The sequence below is a fragment of the Pongo pygmaeus genome, chromosome 7 (genome assembly GCF_028885625.2).
Source record: "Pongo pygmaeus isolate AG05252 chromosome 7, NHGRI_mPonPyg2-v2.0_pri, whole genome shotgun sequence".
Taxonomy (NCBI): domain Eukaryota; kingdom Metazoa; phylum Chordata; class Mammalia; order Primates; family Hominidae; genus Pongo; species Pongo pygmaeus.
In genome coordinates this window covers 98,350,633-98,370,909 of record NC_072380.2, presented here as the reverse complement: position 1 = coordinate 98,370,909, position 20,277 = coordinate 98,350,633, and the positions used below count along the sequence as shown (strand labels likewise).

General features: G+C 38.5%; 1 protein-coding gene across 1 annotated transcript in view; it reads right to left on the bottom strand.

Annotated features, from left to right (window-relative positions):
- Nucleotides 1-7,732, bottom strand: part of ATP6V0D2 (ATPase H+ transporting V0 subunit d2) — a 55,527-nt gene extending 47,795 nt beyond the window's left edge. The window contains exon 1 of the mRNA XM_054499673.2: nucleotides 7,489-7,732. Within this exon, the coding sequence (XP_054355648.2) occupies nucleotides 7,489-7,618 (130 nt within the window). The 5' untranslated portion in view covers nucleotides 7,619-7,732. The remainder of the gene's footprint in view (nucleotides 1-7,488) is intronic.
- Nucleotides 7,733-20,277: the final 12,545 nt, after the last annotated feature.

Genomic DNA, 20,277 nt, shown 5'->3' with positions numbered 1-20,277 from the left:
CTAGCAGAAGAGGGAAAACAAATTCTTGTTGTATGTAAACTACAGTGCAGGGGTGTATTGTTAAGATTTACAATTTACAAAACATCTTCAGATATTTTGGATCCTCCCCCTGAACTGGGAGTTAGGCCAGGGAGATACCATCTAAAGATGAGATAAGAAAGCACTTATCAGTGCTCACGCTTGTAATCCCAGCATTTTGGGAGGCTGAAGCAGGAGCATTGTTTGAGGCCAGGAGTTCAAGACCAGCCTGGGCAACAAAGTGAGACCTTGTCTTTGCAAATGACAAAAAAGTTAGCCAGGCTTGGTGACATGCACCTGTGGTCCCAGGCACTTGAAAGGCTAAGGTGGGAGGATCACTTGAGCCTAGGAGATTGAGGCTGTATTGAGCCGTGATCACGCTACCCACTACTGCATTCCCTGGCTTGGGCAACAGAATGAGACCCTGTCTCAAAATAAAAAAAAAATTAAAAAAAAAAGCACCATGTTAAAGATTAAGCAGCTTGCTTAGAATCCCAGAACCATAAAGCAGAAGATCCAGGACTTGAACCCAACATGCAGATATTTCCAGCGTGTATTTTTAGATTCTTACTACATGCAAAATACACTCTTAAGCTTAGGGAGGTAGGAGAGAGAAAAGTTTAAGGTATACTTTCTGCTTTTAAGAAGTTTACAGGCAGCCGGGCACAGTTGCTCACGTCTATAATCCCAGCACTTTGGGAGGCCGAGGCAGGCGGATCACGAGATCAGGAGATCGAGACTATCCAAGCTAACACAGTGAAACCCCATCTCTACTAAAAATACAAAAAATTAGCCGGGCGTGGTGGTGGGCACCTGTAGTCCCAGCTACTCGGGAGGCTGAGGCAGGAGAATGGCATGAACCTGGGAGGCAGAGCTTGTAGTGAGCCGAGATCGCGCCACTGCCCTCCAGCCTGGGCGGCAGAGACTCCATCTCAAAAAAAAAAAAGAAAAAAGAAGTTTACAGGCTGGGCACTGGCTGGCTTACGCCTGTAATCTCAGTACTTTGGGAGGCTGAGGTGGGCAGATCACTTGAGCTCAGGAGTTTAAGACCAGCCTGGGCAACATGAAGAAACCCTGTCTCTACAAAAATACAAAAATTAGCCAGGAACAGTGGCCTATGTCTGTAGTCCCAGCTACTCAGGAGGCTGAGGTGGGAGGGTCGCTTAAGTCCAGGAGAGGTAGAGGTTGCAGTAACTGAGATCATGCCACTGCACTCCAGCCTGGGTGTCAGAGCCAGACCCTGTCTTAAAAAAAATAAAAAAGCTTGTAATAAAGCAGATAGAGCTATATATTTATTTATCAGTTAAGCCTGTAACTGCAGCAGCCTCTGGAGCTAGATAGACAAAAGAGGCAAATGTTCTGCCTCAGGATGACACATCTATGCAAATGTCACAAATGTTATACAGGATTAGGTTCATTACAAGGTACCATGGAGCATAAAGTTGAAGCTTGTCAATTCCATCCCATGATAGATTCTGTAGGAAGGGGCTTACAGAGGAAGTGACTTAAATGAAGACTTTAAAGGGAGATGGTCGCTTTCCAGGAACATGGGATAAGGGATGGAATTTGTGATTGAAGGTGCAGCTCTAGAAAAGGCAAAACATTCTGAGGGAGGGCTTACAAGGTAGATCAGCCTTTTGAGCATAGTGTCATTTATCTTGCCTGATGGAAGCTCTTGATATGTGTGTGTGTGTGTGTGTGTGTGTGTGTGTGTGTGTATGTGTTTTAAACAGGAAAGAGAGAATTGGATATGTCTTTTTAATATAAGGCAGAAAAAGTGCTATAATTAGAGGTACAAATAATGTCTAAGGAAGCAAAGAGAAAGCTCTTTGAAATCAGTCATCCTCCCATATGTTATTTTGAAATTAAAAATAAGTAATAGGTGTATATATGGGTAAACAGTGACTGGTCCCTATGCTTGTCACTCACCTACCCACCACCCCCTGCTACTCATTCCTAGCTTCATGTAACCTCTATTTTTAGTTTCTTTTTAATCCTTTCACAGTTTCTTTGTAGCTAGGCAATCATATAGGAAGTATATTTTTAAAATTTATCCCCCTTTTTACTAAAGAGTGCCATGCCACACCTGGTTCTTCCCCTTGCTTTTCTGACTTAATGTATCTTGGTAATCTTTCCATATTTCTCCTTTTAGAGTGCTTCCTCATGCGTTTTTCCTTTTAAATGCAGAATATTCCATTATGTGAATGTTCCATAACTGATTTAACTTATTCCTGGCTGGTTGTGGTGGCTCAGGCCTATAATCCCAGCATGTTGGAAGGCCAAGGTGGGAGCACTGCTTGAGCCCAGGAGTTTGAGAGTAGCCTGGGCAACATAAGACCCTGTCTCTATTAAAAAATAAATTTTAAAAAATGAAAACTTATTTCCTGCAGAGGGACACTTGATTTGTTTCCATCTTTTGCTATTCCAAACTATGCCACATAAAAGGCCAGCCGCGGTGGGTCACGCCTGTAATCCCAGCACTTTGGGAGGATGTGGTGGGTGGATCACTTGAGGTTAGGAGTTTGAGACCCGCCATGGCCAACATGGTGAGACCCCATCTCTACTAAAAATACAAAAAATTAGCCAGGCATGGTGGTGCACGCCTGTAGTCTCAGCTACTCGGGAGGCAGAGGCACAAGAATCACTTGAACCCAGGAGGCAGAGGTTTCAGTGAGTCAAGATTGCGCCATTACACGCCAGCCAGGGTGACAGAGTGAGACTCCGTCTCAAAAACAACAACAAAAAACTATGCCACGTAAAGAGCCTTGTACAGCTGTCATCTCACATGTGTGTAAGTTTGTCTATGAGACTTGGGATTCCTGGACAAAGTGTATAAGCATTTGGAATTTCGATAGGTACTACCCGATTGCCATCCTTAAGGGGTTCTCATTTTTCTAATATTTTTATTCTCCAGGTAGGATCCTTTTAAGGGCAGGGACTCTATCTTGTTCATCTTTACTTTCTTGGCCCTAGCTAGAAAGTACTTACTGGATGGTGTTGAATTAATTCCTACCTGAAGACACAGTTGGAGAAGCTCTGAAGCTCAAGCTCCTTGACAGGGGGGCACCATTGTTAGTGAGATATAATCAGCTTCCCTAATTCCCTTCTAAACAAACTGTGGCAAGGACAAAGTAAAGACTTAATCCAGGCTGGCAGCTCACGTCTGCAATCCCAGCACTTTAGGAGGCCAAGGCGGGCAAATCACCTGGGGTCAAGAGTTTGAGACCAGCCTGGCCAACATGGTGAAATCCCATCTCTACTAAAAAAAAAAAAAGAAATACAAAACTAGCCAGGCATGGTGGCACATGCCTGTAATTCTAGCTACTTGAGAGGCTGAGGCAGACGAATCACTTGAACTTGGGAGGCAGAGGTTGCAGTGAGCCAAGATCGTGCCACTGGACACCAGCCTGGGTGACAGGAGCTAAACTCTGTCTCAAAAAAAAAAAAAAAGACTTAATCCAGAATGACCTCTCACATCTTGAGAGCCAGTGGACACTGTTATCATATGTTTTAGAAAAGACTATTTACTACTAAACTTTAAGTATTGATTTACTATTTTGTCTTTTTTGAGGAGGGAAGAATATTTCCAAAAGTCTTATTTGTAATTTTTAAAAATTCTGATGCAAACAGTAGTGTTATTTTTTAAAATATGCTCTTTTAAAGTTATTGTTTTGGTTCAAAGTCACTTTTAGAAACCCTAAAGTTTCTTTATAGATACAACTTTAAAGAAATACCAGTGACAAAGGCAGTGGGAACTAATTTCCTTCTTCTGTACCTAGGAAAGACTGAGTCACCGTGGATCCAGAGATCTGAATCAAGTCACAATTAGTCAGGGGCAGGCCTCAGAATACATGAGTATTTCTTACCGCACTCAACCCAATTATGCACACAATTAAGCACAATTATGAATACTAACACTTTTCAAAGCTTTGCTGGATGATCTTTATTTTCTCTCTTCTAAATTTACCCAAAACCTTATTATGTTCCTTGCAAGTTGTTCTAAAACAATTTGTTGCTATCAGAACACTTTCCTTTTAAAGACCAGATGACTTAAAAAGACTAAAAGCAAATTTAATCTTGGCCAAGTTAGTTTTTCTTTTACAGAAAGTGCCTGCTTCAACATATGGTATTGGAATGGCACAGTGTAACCTGTTATTTATCCATAGTTTGTATGGTGTATATTTTGTGCAAAAGTAAACTAAAATCCTTAAGCCTTTAGGATTCTATTCCAACAAGTGCCCTTGATTTCTTCTCAGCTCTGAATCTAGCTCGGGGCAGACTGAGTCTCCCTAAATACATTCACAGATGCAACAGTTGAACTGCTGTTCACACACTATTTATTTCTCAACATCCTATAAAATAATCAGGTAGAGCAGTCATTATTTTCTGTTTCAAAATGGAATGGATATCAACTCCACACAGACCTAATCATATATTTTCAATTTATACTCAGGAGGCAATGGCATATTTTTGTGGAAAAGGAGACACAGATAGCTCTATCCATCCTCCATTACTGACAGCCTGTTAGGCGGTCACAGCCATTCTAAGCCCCAGTGTCCTCAACTAACAGAGGACATGAAATTCTTGTTTAGATTTGTTTTCTCAGCAGTCATGATAACCAAAACATGGTTTGATGATTCATGCTTGATATTTCTGGGAGTCTCTGAATAGTAGATTGGCACACAGATTCAAATGTAGTTGAGACTTGGGAAGAGAGAGAGGTAGAAATCATGAGACACAATGACAATAAAGCAGTAGAGCACAGGTGGGGTGGCTTCAGGTGGTCTCTCATCCCCTGATGTTGTATGGAAAATTCTGCATATGCCTTCTTATGTGTGTTTTTCTGAACACAAGCTTTATTCTTGAGGTCTTTGAGAGGGTTTGAAACCTTTTCCTCTCTCCCAAACTGAAAATGAAGATACCAGATTCAGCTAACTGTCTACGTAGAGGATAGATCTGTTAATCTCATTTCTTCCTCCTTCTATCTATCCCCTTCCCTCAACAAGTCTTTTGATTAAAAGGGAGCTTGGCAGAAAATATAGGGTGTAATTTTTAAATTTCTGATTTTTTTCTTTTTACTTTCTAGAATTCTTTTTTTTTTTTTTTTTTTTTTCTGAGACAGGGTCTCACTCTGTTGCCCAGGCTGGAGCACAGTGGTGCAGTTACAGCTCACTGCAGCCTCAACCTTTTGGGCTCAAGCCATCCTCCTGCCACAGCCTCCCAAGTAGCTGGGACTACAGGCATGCGCCACCATGCCCAGCCAATTTTTAAAATTTTTAGTAGAGACGAGATCTTGCTATGTTGCTCAGGCTGGTCTTGAACTCCTGGCCTCAAGCAGTCCTCCCACCTAGGCCTTTCAAAATGCTAGGATTACAGGCATGAGCCACTACACCCAACCTATTTTCTAGAGTTCTTTTTTTTTTTTTTTTTGAGACAGAATTTCAGTGTGTCACCCAGGCTGGAGTGCAGTGGCATGATCTCAGCTCACTGCAAGCTCTGCCTCCCAGGTTCAAGAAATTCTCCTGCCTCAACCTCCCGAGTAGCTGGGATTACAGGTGTCTGCCACCACATCCAACTAATTTTTTCTATTTCTAGTAGACACGGGGTTTTATAGGCATGAGCCACCTCTCCAGGCCTAGAATTCTTTATATGGCTTTAGATATGGCTTCCCTTGATTTATCTCTGAATTCTTTTTTTCTTTCCTTCTTTTTTTTTTTTTTTGGTATCACAAAGATATATTATGTATTCCTTGCATTTAAATTTGCATTCCTTAGCTCATTTAAGAGCTTGGCTGAAAACTAAATAGAATTCATTAAAATGGCTCCTCTCAGAAACACTTAGTTAGCCGTGTGTTCTTTATTTTATGTAGATTTTCTATACATGACTAACATTCTCCAGTCACCAAACTCCTATTTTATTATGCTGAAGTGACTTAGGATTTGGGATTTTACTGTAATTATTCGTAGCCAACAGAATTAGTTATCTGAAAGGTTCTTGCTGTTTCCAATGCTAATGGAAACGTAGGGTTTGTCCTAACTTGGGTGGTTCTGTCTGAAGTCTGGCTTTAACTGGTCAGAACTATAAACAAGCGGCCTCAGGACCCTTCAGCCCTACTTGAGGAAACTGCAAAGTCACCTTTAGAAGGTTCATTGGTTCGTTTTTGCCTTTTAATACCCTTCCTAGAAGGCTTTATTCTTAGTGCTTTCTTGCCTTTTCTAGAATAATCTGGAAGCTTTAAACCACCTTATTATTGACCTATATGGGTTTTATAAGTTTGTTTCAAAATGAGTGACTGTAGCTGTTTTTAATAATAAAAATACTGTTACAGATGTGGAATCTTTGGTAAGGTTTTGAAAAAAAAATGTGGTTTAGAGACAATTTCCAGTTGTTGAGTATTTATTTATTATAACTGAGAACACTGAGCCTCAGAAGCTTGGAGCCACAGGTCACCTACCTAGGCATGACAGAAGTCAAATCCAGGAATTTTGAATCCAGGGCTGGCCCCACCAGTAACGTCTCTTGATTTTTTTTTTTTTTTTAACTTCAGTTAAAGGTAAACTTCAAACTCTCAAATCAATAGATACTGAGAAATGTGATAGAATAAAATTCTATAGAACAAGGTTTTAAATACATATGTTTTTTCTTTGCCATAGATCCCTTGGCAGTTTGGTGAAGCCCTTCTCCAAATGTTTATAAATATGTAGAATGAAAATACACAGGATTATAAAGGAAACCAAATATTTTTAGATACAGTTATCAAAATGTCTTTAAAATGTATAAGAATCTGGCTGGCATGATGGCTCATGCCTGTAATTCCAGCACTTTGGGAGGCCAAGGCAGTCGGATCACCTGAGGTCAGGAGTTCGAGACTAGCCTGGCCAACATGGTGAAAACTCATCTCTCCAAAAAGTATAAAAATTAGCCGGGCCAGGTGGTGGGCACCTGTAATCCCAGTTACTCAGGAGGCTGAGGCAGGAGAATTGCTTGAACCCGGGAGGCGGAGGTTGCAGTGAGCCAAGATCACACCACTATACTTCAGCCTATGCAACAAGAGTGAAACTCCGTCTCAAAAAATAAATAAATAATAAAGGATGAGTGTAATAGCTAACTTCAAAATAGAGAAAACATACGTGACATTTCAGGGTATCTGCAAGAACTTTAACGGGATATGAAAACATTGAATTTTTGTTGGTGACAGTGTCACAGATACTACTTATCTTAACTACTGTGATTTGTTGCCTACGTTCATAATGAAAGATGTTATATTTCACTTACAGATTAAAAATAGAGATGTAATTTTTTTTCCTCATTCAAATTTATGGACCCCAGAAATCTGGACTGTAGGAATAAGGATCTGCTCAGAACTCTCAAACCATAAGATTATGGGCTTTTTTTTCTCCATGCTTCTGGAGAGTGACATCATTTCATTTTTTTTGTTTGTTTTTAAAGGGTCAGAAGAGCTACACTTACCTTCTAGGGTCTCACACTGGACCAGGTTGATATAGTCTTGCTGGGTCAGGAGGCTGGCCTTGCATCCTCGAACCAGGCCCTCCAGGTAGCCATGGTCCACGTTGAAGTATAGCTCCGCACCTTCAAGCATGGGGGAAGAGATCGAAGCCAAGGTAGGATGAAACAGCTCTGTAGTCCTGGGCGGCCCCTGAAGATTTGCACTAGCCTGGGAAAAGTGCGAATAATTATCAGGCAGCACAAGCAATCTATCAGGTGACAGTCTGGGTTTTTGTGACTAGTTTCCTCCGGTTTCAGTGGCTTTCAACACAGCACACTCAGCCCTGTTTTTACAGCAACAATGAATCAGCCAGATGACCCAAGTAAACCCAGGCAACAAACCACGATTGGGAAAAAGAGATATGAGGATCAGGGGAGGATCCAGGCTCAATTCTTTCTCTCCCACAGATGGGACCCTTCCCAGCTTTGCTATTTGGGAGGCTTCAAACTCCTGAATGTTTTGTAAACATTCCTACCACCAGGTGAGCTTTCAACTGTAATTTACACTGATCCAAAATTATTTGAGGACTATCAATATGAACAAAGAGAGGGTTTTTAACAAAAATAATTTAATTTAGGCTGGCATGATGGCTCACCTGTAATCCCGGCACTTTGGGAGGCTTAGGGGGGCAGTTCACCTGAGGTGGAGACCAGCTTGGCCAGCATGGTGAAACACCGTCTCTACCAAAAATACAAAAATTAGCCAGGCTTTGTGGTGCATGCCTGTAATCCCAGCTACTCGGGAGGCTGAGGCACGACAATTGATAGAATGTGGGAGGCGGAGGTTGCAGTAAGCTGAGATCGTGCCACTGCACTCCAGCCTGGAGGACAGAGTGAGACTCTGTATCAAAATAATAACAATGATAATAATAATTATTATTATTATATAAGTAAATCAAATGTGACTAGGCAGTTTGAAGAGTCATGAGAACCTAATTCTGCCACACAGTTCATTTGTAAGACAAATGGTCAGAAATGTCCTAAAATTGCCAAAGGCTGGTGGTTTCTTCCTAGCCAGTCGAAGGGCATAGCCCAGGAAACAGTCCTGGAAACAGATACACAAGGCTGTGATTCTATAATAATAAGCCACTACCTCTGCAAAATTGGACCGTTTAGAAGGCACTCTATTTTCTTTTTCCTACTGGAATCTCATGATTACTCTGCAATGTGGATCTGCACGGACAGTATTACTACTAAAATCACAAATAAGGAACAAGCCCTCAGAAGCTGTGAGGCAGCTCAAAATGCACAGCTGGCAATACAGTAAGTATTTAATGAAGCTGGGAGTTGTGTTGAGTTTCATGCTCCAAAAGGAGTGCTTGTTCTCCCATATATGGTATTTAGTTAAAAAATTATGTAAAATATCCTGAATGCTATTTGCATATAGAGTGTTTTATATATATTGTGTCAAATCTTTAACTGGAACTAAAGTCCCAGAAATTCTCCAGTCTCTATCAAGGTATTTCCAAACTGTTTTGGAGAAGCTAGATAAAATGGAATCAATGTAAATTCTGCTTTGGTTGTTGAAAATCACAGAGAATCAAACTTACCTTTTCACAGTGCCCAGACTTTGAAAGTATTTAATAAATAGTAGAGGCTGTCATTATTGTTATCATTCTCTATCCACCCACCACAATTCCACCATCCTTAAACATCCTGAATGTGTTTTATGTTGAATCAGTCACTTATTTATCACCTCTATGGTCTAAAGATGGTTACATATCCGCAGTTTTATAGAGTTCAAACTAATACAACTTAAATAAATTATAAACACCACACTTATCTTTTCCTAATTATTTTACTATGTTTTACTATTATTTATGCACTTGAGGTTATTATGTCTATTGTATTTCTAAGGTAGATATTCTATATAATATCTATATAATAATTCCTAATTATTTTACTATGTTTTACTATTATTTATGCACTTGAGGTTATTATGTCTATTGTATTTGTAAGGTAGATATTCTATATAATATCTATATAATAATTCCTAATTATTTTACTATGTTTTACTATTATTTATGCACTTGAGGTTTTTATGTCTATTGTATTTGTAAGGTAGATATTCTATATAATGACATGCATCTCTTCTCAACTCTGGGTTTAATGACATAATGATGATAGCTTGCAGCAGACCATAGCAGGAATGAAGTATTTATACCATGAAAATGGGCAAATGCTGCAAATCAGGGCTTGATTCATTGTTTGGTTAATTGTCTGGACTTGAGAAAAAGATGGAGAAAATGTTAATAAAGCAAAGTAAAAGTATGTAATGTTTATAGCCATTATATTGTAAATAGCAAAAAAATTTGAAGAAATGTTCTTTCAGCATTTAAAAACTGTTACCTGATTCAGCAAGGAAGCCACTCCCTTTAAGAAGATCAAGAGAAGTTTTCCATATGTCTTCGTAGTTTCACTTTCATATTATTCATTAATGTAAATAGAAATGTTAGCCAACATTTATGTTGGATATTCACTTATTTGTCAATTGCAAGTATAGGTTGGGTACAGATAGAAGAATTGACAAACAAAAAAATCAATGAAAACATTCTGTGAAAATCAATTGACTATTGAATTGGAATTTACAATAAAGAGTATTTTTTTGGCTGGGCACGGTGGCTCACGGCTGTAATCTCAGCACTTTGGGAGACTGAGGCAGGTGGATTGCTTAAGGCCAGGAGTTAGAGACCAGCCTAGGCAACATAGTGAGACCCAGTGTCCACAAAAAGTGTTTAAAAATTAACCAGGCATAGTGGTGTGCACTTGTGGTCCCAGCTGCTTGGGAGGCTGAGGTGGGAGTATCACTTGAGCTGGCTAGGCGCAGGTTGCAGTGAGTCGAGATCACACCATTGCATTCCAGCCTGGGTGACACAGTGAAAGAACATCTCAAAAAAAAAGTATTATCTTACTGTTACTTATAAATTGGTTGATACACATTCTTTGCATCAATAAAATTTAAAATAAACATGCCATACATTTTTATGGACAGCCAGTTATTAAATGTGCACACCATAGCATCTTCACAGTCTTGCCTAGAGCCAGTCCTGGAGGTCAACATGCTCAAAAAAAAAAAAAAAGGAATTTTGTTGTTGTGTGTGCAAAACAACTTTCCAATTTGCCATATTTTACATTTATATGTAGAGACAATTTCAATGCATCTTTAAAATAATAGTCACCCACATCTTTTGCTATTATGAAATTGATGGGTAAGGCAGCAAAGTTTTCCCCTTCCCTTCACACTGTCCTTCTCACCTGGCAGAAGCAAAAATGTCTCACTCCTGCTGAAGGTACTTGTCATAAATGCCATCAAGCTCACAAGAGATGAGAGGAAACCCAATAGAATGACAAGATCTGGAGTTTCTGTATAAATGTGTCCTTATTGTGAAAACATAATAAAATTGTCATTCCAGTGTTTAAACTACCAATGATGTTCAGGAGAGTGGGCTTTGGAATGTGACAGGCATGGGTTGTTGCTCCATCTCTCTAATGGCCAGTGTTTTCATGTGTAAAATAGAAATAATAACACCTGCCTCATAGGTTGTTGCAAAAATTAACTAAGATAAAATCTTTAACATGCTTAGCACAGATGGGCGTGTGTGCTAAGTACTTGGTGAAAGGAAGTTACAGTTTTAGTTATCCATGGTCAATGACAGTCTGAAAATATTAAATGGAAAATTCCAGAAATAAATAATTCATACACTTTAAATTTTGTGTCATTCTGAATAATGTGATGAAATCTTTCTCTCGCCAGCCCCCTATGCCCCAGCCAGAATATGAATCCTCCCTTTGTCCTCCAGGCTGTAGGCACACCCTGCTTGTGAGTCACTTAGTAGCCATCTCAATTATCAAACCAACTGTCAAGGCAGTTGTTTTGTGTTCAATTAACATTTATTTTACTTAATAATGGACCCAACGTGCAAGAGTAGTGCATCTAATTTATAGATAAACTTTAAATTACACTGGTATGTATGTACAGGAAAAAAACATAGTATATAAAGAGTTTGGCATCCGTTGGGGTGGATTAGGAGGGACTACAGTACAAAAACCACTGTAATCACATTTATTTATTTATTTATTTATTTATTTATTTATTTATTTATTTAAGAAGGAGTCTCACTCTGTCCCCTAGGCTGGAGTGCAGTAGCGCGATCTCAGCTCACTGCAACCTCTGACTCCCGGGTTCAAGCGATTCTCCTGCCTCAGCCTCCTGAGCAGCTGGGATTATAGGCGTGTGCCACCATGCCCAGCTAATTTTTGTATTTTTAGTAGAGACAGGGTTTCACCATGTTGGCCAGGCTAGTCTCAAACTCCTGGCCTCAAGTGATCTGCCCACCCCGGCTTCCCAAAGTGCTGGGATTACAGGCGTGAGTCACTGAGCCCGGCCTGTAATCACTTTTAGATTGAATTTCTTAAATCCAGGAACAGTGCCTTATTCATTTTTCATTTTTCTTTTCTTTTTTTTTTTTTAAAGAGACAGGGACTCACTGTCACCCAGGCTAGAGTGCAGTGGTGTGATCATGGCTTACTGCAGTCTTGAACTCTTGGGTTCAAGCCATCTTCCCACCTCAGGCTCCTGAGCAGCTGATACTACAGATGCACACCAACAGTCCTGGCTGATTTTTCCATCTCTCCAGTGCTTAGTAACATGCCTTGTGGGGGGCAGAGAATTCAATACTCATTTCGTGAATTAACTAGAGTCAGAGTTTTAAAATGACTTGAAATTGCTTTTACAGAATCTTTAATTCCCTGTTTCTCTAGGAAACACTATACTTGGCAAGTGTATCTGAAAAGTGAGGGTATTTTGTGGTTTTGTAGCATAATGCACATACATATATAATCGTGGATGCGCATATATCTGTATAGGATGTATAGGAATTATTGTGACTTTCTGTCAACTTCAGGGGCTCCCAAGAGTTATTATCTTCATAGCGTTAGAAGATCAATTTATTCTGCAAAGAAAGGAGATATTCTTTGAAGAGGTAAAGTGTCTGTTATTCTGAGCATAAAAAGTTTCTTTCTAGATGTGGTAGGTTCTTCAAAGCACAATGCAAAAGCAAAGGAGAAGAAGGCCGCTTCCCGCACAGCACACAGTCCTCTGAGGTCTTCGATGCAGCTAAGGCAGCCCAAGGCTTTGCCAACTCTAAAGTAGTTGTCAGGGTGGACAGTCATATTCACCCTCAGCCCCTGAGAGCATCTTTAGAGGCAGTGTGTGGTACACAATGCCCCTCAGAGCAGACCTATGATGCCATCGTTAATAGCCAATCAAAGGCCAGGTCAAAGCCCTTTCCTAGGACTATCAGCACTTTAAAAAAAAAACAAAACTTTTAAACTTTTTAGGTTGGGTACAGTGGCTCACGCCTGTGATCCCAGCACTTTGCGAGGAGGAGGCAGGTGGATCACTTGAACCTAGGAGTCCAAGACCAGCCTGGGCAACATGAAAAAATCACATCCTTACAAAAAATACAAACAAACAAAAATTGACTGGGTGTGGTGGGCACGTGCCTGTGGTCTCAGCTACTTGGGAGGCTGAGGTGGAAGAATTGATTGAGCCCCCAGAGGTTGAGGCTTCAGTGAGCCTTGATCACGCCCCTGCAATCCAGCCTGGGCAACAGAGTGAGAACCTGTCTCAAAAAACCAAAACCAAAAACCAAAAAAAATCCCAAAACAAACAAACAAACCAAAACCAAACCAAACTTTTAAGCTTTTTATGATGGAAAATTTTAAACATACAGGAAAGAAACACTACTATAATTAACCCCCACGTATCCATCACCTACCTTCAATAATTATGGACTCATGGCCAACCTTGTGTCAGTTATACAAAGGATCAGTATTTTTTATATAGATCAAATAGTAAATATTTTAGGAATTGTGGGCCATTTCATCTCTGTTGAAATGACTCAGCTTTGCTATTGTAGTGGAGAAGCAGCCGCATATCACACATAAATGAACGAATGTGACTGTGTTCCAGTAAAACTTTATTTACAAAAACAGTTCGTGGGTCAGATTGGACTTTTAGGGTATAATTTGCCAACCCCTGATCTATATATAACCTTGCTCACTTTCTTCCCACCCTGAATTACTTTCAAGTAAAACCAAGATATATTATTTTATCCATAAACATTTCAGTATCTCTAAAAGATAAAGATCCTTTTGCAATATAATCACAATTTTATTAGCATACTTAAAGTTATTTCTTAATATCAACAAAATCTAGGCCGGACATGGTGGCTCACACCTGTAATCCCAACATTTTGGAAGGCCAAGGCAGGTGGATTACCTGAGGTCAGGAGTTTGAGACTAACCTGGCCAACATGGCAAAACCCCATCTCTACTAAAAATAAAAAAATTAGCCAGGCATGGTGGTGGGTGCCTGTTGTCCCAGCTGAGGCTGAGGCAGGAGAATAGCTTGAACCCAGGAGGCGGAGTTTACAGTAAGCCAAGATCACTACACTGCACTCCAGCCTGGGAGACAGGGTGAGACTCTGTCTCAAACAAACAAACAAACAAACAACAACAAAAACCCAAAATCTAGTCAATGTTCAAAATTTCCCAATTGTTTTATAATTTTTATTTTATTTTTTTTGCAGTCAGTTTATTTGAATAGGAGACACTACAATTGGTTTATGTGTTTTTATATTTTCTTTTAGATATGGCTTCCCTCCTCTAAGCCTTCTTTTTAAGAAACTGGTAGGTCATGTACCCTGTAGAGTTTTCCACATTTGGAAGTTGCTAATTGCATCGTGTGATGTCATTTAACATGTTGTGGTGTCCCCTGTGATTCCTATAAATTGGTAGTTAGAGCTGAAGGCTAGCTCACACTTATGCTAGATTTTTTCTTTTGCAAGAACACTCACAGCAGTACTGAATACTTGCATCAGAATGCACGTAACATTTGTCTCTCACTTTTTTTTTTCAAAGCAGCCATTTATGATCACCACCTAGATCCACTATTTCATTAGGAATAACAAAATAATTATATTTTTAGTTTATTACTCCTTCATTCATTAGCTGAAATACTCTAAAAAAGAAACTACATCAACTATTGGTTACCCTAGTGTACAGTTTGTATAGAAAAGGCAGGATAGGCCAGGGACAGTGGCTCACGCCTGTAATCCCAGCACTTTGGGAGGCCAAGGCAGGTGGATCATGAGGTCAGGAGTTCAAGACCAGCCTGGCCTAGATGGTGAAACCCTGTCTCTACTAAAAATACAAAAATTAGCTGGGCGTGGTGGCGGGTGCCTGTGGTCCCAGCTGAGGCTGAGGCAAGAGAATTGCTTGAACCCAGGAGGCAGAGTTTGCAGTGAGCCGAGATCACACTATTGCACTCCAGCCTGGGTGACAGAGCAAGACTTTGTCTCAAAAAAAAAAAAAAAAGAACAGCAGGATAAAGGCCAGGGTTTCTAACAAATAAAGATATTTGTTAGAAAAAGAACAATGATTAACATGTTCTTTTGATATAACTCTGGCAGGATTATTTTGTGTTTCCTTCCTTCCTTCCTTCCTTCCCTCCCTCCTTCCCCCCTTCCTTCCTTCCTTTCTTTCTCTCTCTCTTTTTCTTTCGTTCCTTCCTTCTTTCTCTTCCTTCCTTCCTTTCTTTCTTTCTTTTTATTTTAAGATTTATTTTAATTTATTTTAATTTAATTTAATTTATTTTAATTTGAGACTAAAATCTAGTCTCTTAAATTTTCTTTCTTTCTCTCTTTCTTTCTTTCTTTTTATTTTTTCAGACAGAGTCTTGCTCTGTTGCCCAGGCTGGATTACAGTGGTGCAATCTTGGCTCACTGCAACCTCCGCCTCCCGCATTCAAGTAATTCTCCTGCCTCAGCCTCCTGAGTAGCTAGGATTACAGGTGCCCGCCACTGCACACAGCTAATTTTTGTATTTTTAGTAGCGATGGGGTTTCACCATGTTGGCCAGGCTGGTCTCGAACTCCTGACCGCTAATGATCCACCCACCTCAGCCTCCCAAAGTGCTGGGATTACAGGCATGAGCCACCACACCCAGCCAACTCTGACTGTTTTTGATAGCTTCCTTGCTTTCTGTAATGACTGGATCTTCCAAGCTCATTTTGTACAATTTTTTGCCCAGACCTAGAATGAGTTGTTCTCTGAGAAGCTCTGGTTTAACATTGCAGTTCTTATTCCTGCTGCTTTATTAAAATATAATTGACAAAATTTGAATATATTTACTGTATAGAATGTGAATTTTTGATACATGTATACATTGTGAAATGATTATCTTTTTTTGTATGTGTATAAAGAGAAAAATTTAAGACCTAGTCTCTTAAATTTTAAGTGTACCATACAGTACTGTCACCTGTACTCACCATGCTGCACATTAGGTCCCCAGATTTACTCACCTTGTAACTGAACATTAGTACTCATGGACAAACATCTCCCCATTTCCCCCGTCCTCCAGCCCCTGGCAATCAGCATTCTACTTCTGCTCTCTGTTTCTATGAGTTCAACTTTTTCAGATGCCTCATATAAGTGAGATCACACAATTTTTGTCTTCTTAATCCCACTTCTGGGCATATGTCCAAAGGAAATAAAGTCAGTATCTCAAAGAGATATTTACACTCCCATGTTCATTGCAGCATTATTCAAAATAGTCAAGACATGGAAACACAGTGTCCATTCAATGGATGAATGGATAAAGAAAATTGATAAAGCGAATAGATTTATATGTATATGTGTATATACATATGTGTGTCTGTGTGTATATATATAAAATGGAGTATGTATTATTTATTATTATTTATTTAGTCCTAAAAGAGAGGAAATCCATTTGCAGCAACGTTGATTAGCGTTGAGAAGATGGCAGTTCTTTTCTTAAAAAAAAGGAAATTAAAAAAAAAAAAGATATGGTATCTCACTATGTTGCCCAGTCTGCTCACCTGGGCTCAAGTGATCCTCCTACCTTGGCCTACAGAAGTGCTGGGATCCAGGAAGATTGCAGTTCTTAATGCATGTTCAGAAAAATGCAAAGCCCCTGCAGTGCATGGACGGTACAATACGTGGTGTGATGGCCCCACACTTCTTTCTGGAATCTAAAGTGAGGGCCCAGGAGGCAGATTCTAAGAGCAGATGTGCTCAGTAGGGAACAGTGCTTTTGTAGATGGCTATGTGGTTACCTTTTCTTAACTTTCCCTCCACTACTTAAGTTTTTCTAATTAGAACATGTCAAAACAAAACAAACCTTCCATATCAGTCCAAGAAAAACATTATCCTGGAAAAAGTGAATTATAAAGTCATATGAACTTGATGCCTGTGTATGTTCTTCAAGAATTCCAACTTGACTAAGGCAGATTATAGTGAGAAAACTTAGCATGTGACTGTCTTCAGTATCAGAACACTGCAGACAGACCTGATTGCTCACTTGACATTGATTCTGAACAGATACTATGCTCCTCAGCCACAGCACACTCCTGGTTTAACTTGCTTTTGATAAACAGAGGAGAATTTGTGAACTGTCACCAGAATCATTGACTTTCTGGACTACTTCACCTAGAAGGATCTCTTATGTTTGGAGTTGGAAGTGGGGCCATTTATGCTTTGTTGATTCTGGCAATTTAAAGTTATGAGTATTTTAATATTTTCTTCTTCCTGAAGAGAAGACTAAAAGAATTTCAGGTGTTGGTTGGCTATTAAATCTTCCTTGGCAGTAATTTGTAATGTGTTATTTGCCCAAATGGTTTACCTTTTGTATTTTAACAAAATAATATTTTTGCTATTATATATTAATTAAACCTAGACCTGATTTAGTACATCTTCCTTCATAGTATCTCACTGTTCTTCAGGGACCTTATTTCACTTCTTATTACAAAATCTGTCTAGTGGCAAGAATTTTTATTTGAATTAGAAAAATGGGAAAATCAATCATCATTTGTTAATATTTAGATAAAATATTTATGTAGGTATAACTATAAAGCAAAAGCAAGAAGTTCAAAATCATGGAATAGCTATATATTTCAAATGCTTAAAGGAATTACTTAGTACTTTAATCCAAATTCTATATTCTGATTGCAGTGAAATGAATAATTACCTGGGAAAGATGATAATTTTTGTCTATATTTTATTATATTTTATTGTCCTTATTTTCTTTTCTGCTTATCAGAGCAATGCATACTTTTATAAAAATTGAACCATTACAAAAATATATGAGATTAAAGCTACTTAATACCACTCTTAAAGAGAACCTCTGATAACAATTTGGGGGAACACTAAAGTTGCTTATTGAAGCACCAAAATATTTGCTTCGGGTGGCCGAATTAATTTTTCAAAGGTCATTTTGATTTTGAACCACAAGAGGTCGCCATAACATTATAGCAAGCGTCTATATTTGTTTCCTCCCATCTGCAAATTTTTAATTTGAAATATGTCATGTCAAAGTTTTAACAAGTGGCTTCGGGTTGTTTATGTTAAGAGATTCTTTAGACATCTCACTAAGTGTCAAGAAGTTCTGCTACCCCCTAGCTCTTACTCAATCCCCAAACCACTGTTGGTCTTCATCACAAATGTCAAGCCCTTCTTCTCTTTCCTAAACAGCAAGTGACTTTTTACATTTTTAGCTGTTATTTCACACTCTATATATGTTTTCATTTCCTCTGTGTATTCACAGTGACTTATTTTATTTTAAGAATCCCTGAGAGATGCTCTGTAAAAAAAAAAAAAAAAAGACAGCTCTGTGAACAAGCAGGTTTGGGAAATGCAGTTGATAATCAATGTATCATCTTAGACAGTCAGCGTGCGCATTAGCTTAGTAAAGTCTCCGAGAAGCCCTTCGTATTTAAAGGTGTTTAACTTTAACCCAGTGCTTTCCAAACAATTGATTGGACAATGCGTTCCTTTGTTTAGATAATTATATTAGTCCTTTTTCACACTCTATAAATAACTACCTGAGCCTGGGTATTTTATTTTATTTTATTTTATATTTTATTGTATTTTATTTTGTTTTATTTTATTTTATTAACAGACAGGGTCTCCCTATGCTGCATAGGCTGGTCTCAAACTCCTGGACTCAAATGATCCTCTTGTCTCGGCCTCCCAAGAGCTGAGACTGAGTAATTTATAAAGAAGAGGTTTAATTGGCTCATGGTTCCACAGATTATACAGGAAGCATGGCTGGGGAGGCCTCAGGAAACTTACAATCATGACAGAAGGCGTAGAGGAAGGAGAAACGTCTTACATGGCCAGAGAAGGAGCAAGAGAGAGAGAGGGAAAATGCCAGACACACACTTAAAAACAACCAGATCTTGTGAGAACTCTATCAGGAGACAGTACTATGGGGATGGTGCTAAACCATTAGAAACCACCCCCATGATCCAATCACTTCCCAGCAGGCCTCACCTTTCACACTGGGGATTACAATTCAACATGAGATTTGGGTGAGGACACGAAGCCAAACCGTATGACTATTTAATACCTTTAGCAACCTGAATAAGTGGTATTCTTTTGACCATTATCTGGGAAATTCTGATTTATAACATTAATTATTTTAAAAGTGTTACAAAACTCATATATCACTATTCTGTACATATCTACTTCATTTTTAACTTGAATAAATTATATCTTTTGAATTCACATGAATATAAAAATTTATATTTTAAAATATGTGTTTTTAAAGCTTGACAGTATTTTCTTCTGTCTTCCAAATATTTCCTATTTTTAATTTTTTTTTTTTTGTATTTTGATGGCAATGATCCCAGGAGCTGTCTTGCTACAGCAGTAACTTGTATAGTAATTACATAAACTAATGATGGAAAATTCACCAGCTGGACTTGTAAATGGCATTATTATGATGAGAATACTATTTTCATGAGAAATAATGAACTAATAAAAGTGAATTATAGGTAGAAAGATCATTATTTTAAATTATAATAAGACCACAAAAATGTCAGAGAAGAAAGATTAGTAATCAGAAAAGGTTTTATACTAACAAACCTTGCAATCTTAGTGTACAAAGAGACCTCAGTGTCATTTGATATAATGTCATATCACCTGCAGAAATCAGGAAGAACTCATGACTGTTTGAGGCTGATCATTAAATTTTCAGATATCTTCAAATAGTAGAAATATCTGTTTCCTAGCAAAGCAAAACGTGTTCCCATGAAACTAATCTACTGGTTCTATTTCTGCAATATATAGGTTTTCTTTTTTTGAAATGACTTTTTTATTTTCTGGAAAATAAATTTCTTGATGTAAGAGTTCTCCAAAGATCACATGGAATAGAATAATAGAATATATTGGCAATGACAGAGAATTTAGGACAACAACACCAGCCTTCTTACCTTAAAGAGAAACTCAACTTCTAAAAGATTAAGAAAATTTTTTAAATGTTAAATTAAGTTAAATTTAAAAATTGTAAACATCTTTATTGAAATATGATTCAATGCCATAAAAGCCAACCATTTAATGTGTGCAATTCAGTGGTTTCTTATATTCAGAATTGTGCAATCATTCTCAAAATTTAAGTTTAGAACATTTTTATAACTGAAAAGAGAAATCTCATACCCATTACTACTCATTTCCCATTTTCTCCCTCCTACTTTCCCCCACCTCTACACAACTGCTAATCTACTGTCTCTATAGATTTACCTATTCTGGGCCTTTCATATACATGGAACAATATAATTTGTGTTCTTTTGTGTTTGACTTCTTTTGCTCAGCAAGATTTCAAGATTCATCCATGTTGTAGCATATACAAGTACTTTACTCCTTTTTATTGCCAAATAATATTCCTTTCCCT